The sequence below is a fragment of the Musca autumnalis genome, unplaced genomic scaffold (genome assembly GCF_047663935.1).
Source record: "Musca autumnalis isolate F117 unplaced genomic scaffold, ASM4766393v1 scaffold_1, whole genome shotgun sequence".
NCBI lineage: Eukaryota > Metazoa > Arthropoda > Insecta > Diptera > Muscidae > Musca > Musca autumnalis.
The window spans coordinates 33,550,177-33,556,773 of NW_027411644.1; the positions used below are offsets into that span (position 1 = coordinate 33,550,177).

The following is a 6,597-nucleotide window of genomic DNA, read 5'->3' on the forward strand; positions in this document are numbered from 1 at the left end:
GACATCTAAAGTCATTGATTTTCACTTCCGTCCCCATTTGATTTTTTGTTTTCAGTTTCAAATTCGGAATAATAGTTTTCGATAAAAAAATTGGAGCAAATGTTGGCTTCTTTTGATATTTAGAGATTCTTGTTTATTTAGAAATCTTTGCTATTTACTCCTCAAATCGAATGTAATTTTGGATTAGTCGATTCACGCGTCCGAAGGAAAAAATCCAAAATTTATTAAACCCCCGAAACCAGAAATAATCCCCAAAGAAAAATGTTGTACAAATCGAAAGATTCCGAACAAAGGGTACATCCCAAAGCTATACGCAGTCATGGTCTTCTTGGTCTGCCATTTGTCATGCAGCACATGGTGATCGATGAGAGGTGGTCCTCAAAGGATTTAAAAGATGAATTTAAGGCCATGGCAGGATGTTTGGGTAAGTTTTTGAAAAATAATAAGGAATTTAATTTCCAATGTTTCTTCCAGAAAAACACTTTCACTTCAAGACCATTGAAAAACAGCACCATGCCCAACACGTTGCCAAAAATGTTCACAATCTTCGCAAGCAATGCCATCAGGGACGTCAAGAATTACTGACCATAAAGAAGATACAAAATCGCAATATAATACGAAACCTGTTGCAGGAGAATAAAGAAAAGCAATGCCTTTACCAAGATATGCCGGTACATCAGGTATTGGAAAACATTGATCAGAGGACATTTGTGCTGCGCAAAGAAAAGGATCGTTTGAGTGAACGAAAAAAGAAATTGGAATGCAAATTAAAAGAGTTAAAGGTAAGGCCCTTCAAATGTGATTCTAATTGGTCTGACTAATGACATCGATTCCAGCTTAATGCCTCACAACTAGAAGATCGCATAAAATTCCAAGATGTTTTTGAATTAAACGAGGAAAAGTTGGCCAAGGAATGTGAAAAGAAATTGGCCAATAGTCAGATACGTCTGAAGGCTGTCAAGACAATAAATACCACCTATCACAAAATCATGCAGATTCTCCAACACGATGAAAAGTTCTATGAACCCATACTCCAGTCTTTGTGCGACGACATCAATGACCAGAGAATGTTCATAGAACATATTTTGGATGTGGGAAAACCTGCAATGGATAAGCTGAAGTATTTGCAGGATTATTCAAAGGTAATACAAATGGCTTATCCCGTGCCTTCTCTTTTACTGTTTTGAATAATTTATTTTTAGATATACAATGACAAAGTTCGCTGGGAAACTCAATCGTTGATTCATGACATAACCAATAAACATAAACTTTTAAATAAAACTAAACCAAATCCTGTGGTACGCAGTAAAGAAGAGGAAGCCGCGCTTCTGATTGATGCACGTGAAAGATATGCCCGCACCACATATGACATGAGTAAATTGGAGACCGAGCTGAATAAGGTGTCGCATGTTATAAATGGCATTAAATTTGCCACATTGTGTTCGACAGCAACAGAGGTATTTCCAAGGTAAGTTGAAACGCCATTGTTGGGGTAAAGTCAATAGAGATCCATGAACCATTTAGGAAGGCGATCAGTATGAAAATCATTGATGTAGAATTAAACATATTAAATAACCAATAAGCGAAGAACAAAAACAAAAATAGTCATTGACAATGGTGATGATTTAAACAGTCATACGTCATAGAATCATCAAGTCAATTGTCATTGACTCAAAGAATCAATAGTCGCTGACTCAAGAGTGTCAATCGCCATTGACTTATGGATTCATTCGTCATTACCTCAAGGAACCAACTGTTATTGACTCAAGGAGTCGGCTATTATTGACTGAAGAAGTCAATCGTCTTTGACTACAAGAGTCAAAAGTCATTAACTCAATGAGTCACACGTTATTGAATCAAGGATTCCATCCTCACTAACTCAGGGAATCAATAGTAGCTGACTAAAGAGAGTCAATAGTCATAGACTCAAGTAGTTATTCGTCATTGAATAAAGGAGCCAATCGTCATTGACTCAAGGGGTCTGTAGTGAAACTCATTTTTTTAAAAATTATTAATTGGAAAGACAAATGACGTTAGTGAAAATTATTTCAATTAAAAAACAAATTTAAATTTTAAACGTGTGGGAAAACCCCTACAAGTCCACTGTTGCTGACTCAAAAAGTCAATAGTCTTTGGCGTCAAACGTCATTAACTCAGTGAGTCAAACGTCATTGAATTAAGGAGTCCATCGTTATTGACTCAGGGAATCAATAGTAGTAGACTCAAGAGAGTCAATATTCATTGAATTAAGTAGTCATTCGTCATTGGCTCAAGGAGTCAACTGTTATTTGCTCAAGCAGTCAACATTTACTGACTCAAGCAGTCAAATGTTACTGACTCAAGGATTCAACTGTTGTTGACTCTAGGAGTCAACTGTTATTGACTCAAAAAGTACATCGTATTTGACTATAAGAGACAAATGTTATTAACGCAAGGAGTTCATCGCCATTGACCCAAGGAATCAATAGTCCCTGACTTAAGAGAGTTAATATTTATTAACTCAGAGAGTCAATAGTCACTGACTCAGAGAGACAATAGTCACTGACTCAGAGAGTCAATAGTCTCCGACTCAAGTAATCACTCGCCACTCCTTGTCTATCGTCATTGACTCAAGGAGTCAAACCGTTATTGACTACAGGTGTCAATTATCTATGAATCAAGGTGTCAATAGTCATTGACTCAAGGTGTCAATTATCGTTAGCCCAAGGAGTTAATGATCATCGACTCCATCGTTACAAATTCAAGAACTCAATCAGAAATGACTCGAGGGGTCGATCATCATTGACTCATTTGACTACAGGATTCAAATGTCAACAGTCAACTGTTATTGACTCAAAAAGTACATCGTATTTGACTATAAGAGTCAAATGTCATTAACTCAAGGAGTTCATCACCATTGACCCGAGGAATCAATAGTCCCTGACTTAAGAGAGTTAATATTTATTGACTCAGAGAGTCATTAGTCACTTACTCAGAGAGTCAATAGTCACTGACTCAAGTAGTCATTTGGTACTCCTTGTCTATCGTCATTGACTCAAAAAGTCAAACCGTTATTGACTACAGGTGTCAATTATCTATGAATCAAGGTGTCAAAAGTCATTGACTCAAGGTGTTAATTATCGTTAACCCAAGGAGTCAATGACCATCGACTCCATCGTCACAAATTCAGGAATCCAATCAGAAATGACTCAAAGAGTCGATCATCATTGACTCATAGAGTCAATCATAATTGACTACAGGATTCAATAGTCATTGTGTCAAGGAGTCAATTGTCAATAACTCAAGAAGTCAATTGTCAGTGCCTCAGGGAGTAAATCATCATTGACTCAAGGAGTCAATCAGATAAAAATTTAACTTAAACGGAGTCAATCGTTATTGATTCAAGCAGTTAATAAGACACTGACTAAAGGAGTAAATCAATCATTGAATCAATGCCATTGATTCTTTGAGTTAATCAGACAATAATTCAGGGAGTCAATCAGACATTGACTCATAGAGTTAATAAAATATTGACTCAAAAGTCATTTAAATATTGACACAAGGAGTCAAACGTTGACTCAAGGAGTAAAAAGTCATTGACTCTAGTAGCCAATAGTTGTCATGTAGGTTTTGATGTATTATCATTGACTATAGCAGTCAATTTCAGATAAAGGTCATTAAATAAAGAAGTAAATATAATTGACTACCAACTGTCGTTGTGCTGGCATTAGCTATGGAAGTTAATGTCATTGACTATAGAAGTCAAAGTTGTTGATCATTGAAGTCAATTGCATTGGCTGCATGACTGAATCAATGACCTTAGCTATAGAAAGCAATGTCATTGACTATAGAAGTCGATGTCATTGACTACAGAAGTCATCGTCATTGACTATAGAAGTCAATGTCATTGAAAATAGAAGTCAATGTCATTGACTATAGATGTCAATGTCACTGACTATAGAAGTCAATGTCATTGACTATAGAAGTCAATGTCATTGACTATAGAAGTCAATGTCATTGATCTAGAAGTCAATGTCATTGACTCTAGAAGTCAATGTCATATAGGCTAAGAAGTCAATGTAGTAGACTATAGATATCAATGTTATTCACTAGTAAATCGATCAGTGACTACAATCAATGCCATTAACTGTGAAGTCAACGTCATAAATGATTATAGAGGCCAATCTTATTGAATATAAAAGTCACTGCCATAGACTATAGAAGTCCATGTCACTGAAGAAAGACTATAGAAGTCAATGGAATTTACTATAGAAGTCAATGTCGTTGAATATAGAAGTCAATGTTATTGACTATAGAAGTCAATGTCATTGACAATAGAAGTCGATGTCATTGATATAGAAATCAATGTCATTGACTATAGAAGTCAATGTCATTGACTATAGAAGTCAATGTCATTGACAATAGAAGTCAATGTCATTGATATAGAAATCAGTGTCGTTGAATATATAAGTCAATGTCATTGACTATAGAAGTCAATGTCATTGACTATAGAAGTCAATGTCATTGACAATAGAAGTCGATGTCATTGATATAGAAATCAATGTCATTGACTATAGAAGTCATTGACCCTAGAAGTCAATGTCATATAGGCTAAGAAGTGAATGTAGTAGACTATAGATGTCAATGTTATTCACTAATAAATCGATCAGTGACTACAATCAATGTCATTAACTGTGAAGTCAACGTCATAATTGATTATACAGGCAAATTTTGTTGACTATAAAAGTCATTGCCATAGACTATAGAAGACCATGTCACTGAATATAGACTATAGAAGTCAATGCCGTTGAATATAGAAGTCAATGTCATTGACTATAGAAGTCAATGTCATTGACTATAGAAGTCGATCTCATTGATATAGAAGTCAATGTCATTGACTATAGAAGTCAATGTCATTGACTATAGAAGTCAATTTTATTGACTATAGAAGTTAATGTCATTGACTATAGAAGTCAATGTCATTGACTATACAAGTCAATGTTATTGACTATACAAGTCAATTTTATTGGCTATACAAGTCAATGTTATTGACTATACAAGTCAATGTCATTGACTATGGAAGTCAATGTCATTTACATAAGAATTCAACGTCATTGACATTAGAAGTCAATGTTATTAACATTAGAAGTCAATGTTATTAACATTATAAGTCAATGTCATTGACCTATAGTCAATATTATTGACCTATATTAAATGTCATTGACTATAATTATCCTTTAATTTCCTTCATTTTTTTTCAGAATCAAAGCACAAATTGAAAACAACTACAAGCTTAAGAAGGAAATCGTTTGTGATTCTCTGTGTCAGTCGACATTGGAAACCAAAGAGAGATACTGTGAAGTGTTGCAGGAGGTTATAAAAAATAATCTCTCACAGGCGGAAATTGAGTAAGTGGTATCATCCATTATTTAGAATTGATAATAGTCTATTTTCCGTTTCCATCACAGTCGCCTTAACAAGATAAAGGATCTCAAAGAGCAAATTCAAAATCAAGACAAAAAGGAAAGGGATACCATACACGCCATGAAACAAAATAATGATTTGTTTGTGGTGTTGCGGTATGTTGACTTTACCTTTTTGCAGGTAGTTTAATATAATTAAAAAAAATGTTTCTATTTGCAGAATTTTCCTTTGGAATATCTTTGATATGCTGCGTCATGTCCACAAGACATCACACCCAAAGAGGATACAATATCCCAATTCGTATTTGAAATTACCTCTGTTGAAATTCGAAGCAATGACAATGACATCATGTCCACCAGATAATATGGAGGAAGATAGTGAGTGTTAAGTAACACTAGACAATTAAAATATCCAGGAAATATAGTTGCATTTTGGATTACCAAAATATTCCTTAAAAACTAACGAGTTTATCCTTTTTCCGCAGTTCATGAGCTCTTTCGTATTGTGCGAAGCAAGCTCAACCACCTGATGTCTGCTTTTAATCAATTATCTGGAGCATCAAAGAGACGCTTTTCCATTGCCAACTTGGAGACACATCGTGAAACTTATATGAATGATATTGAATCAATGTTTCAACAATACGCAGAAGAAGTTGGCGATGGAGATTTCATTGGAAATTCCAAGAGCAAGAGTATTAATGTTGTCAGTGATGACGATGCTGCTGCTGGTGAGGCTAAGGAGAATGACCGTAACCTAAAGGGAATTTATAGTCGCCAACAAATGAAAGCAAAAAGTTTACATTTGGTTGAAGAAAATCTAAAAAAGGATTAGCAGAAGAAAATTACGGCGAAATTAGATTTTAAGATTGTAAAAAGAAAAAGCTAAAATGAGAATGTAAAAAATTATTAAAGAAAAACTCTAAATAAAAATGTTAAAATTTGCTCAAAATATTTTGTTGATATATTCTTTAAAAATCCACGCTTATAGAGCAGGGTATTGCCTTCAAAATATTCTTTAAAAATCCACGCTTATAGAGCAGGGTATTGCCTTCAAAATATTCTTTAAAAATCCACGCTTATAGAGCAGGGTATTGCCTTCAAAATATTCTTTAAAAATCCACGCTTATAGAGCAGGGTATTGCCTTCAAAATATTCTTTAAAAATCCACGCTTATAGAGCAGGGTATTGCCTTCAA

The 6,597-nt window shown here is 34.6% G+C and overlaps 1 protein-coding gene across 1 annotated transcript; it reads left to right on the top strand.

Annotated features, from left to right (window-relative positions):
• Positions 1-6,319, top strand: LOC141390458 (uncharacterized). Its single transcript, XM_073963410.1, has 8 exons — positions 1-424; positions 475-782; positions 837-1,142; positions 1,203-1,468; positions 5,241-5,387; positions 5,448-5,558; positions 5,623-5,780; positions 5,888-6,319. Exons 1-8 carry the CDS (start codon positions 262-264, stop codon positions 6,232-6,234), a joined length of 1,806 nt encoding a protein of 601 aa, XP_073819511.1. The 5' UTR covers positions 1-261; the 3' UTR covers positions 6,235-6,319.
• Positions 6,320-6,597: the final 278 nt, after the last annotated feature.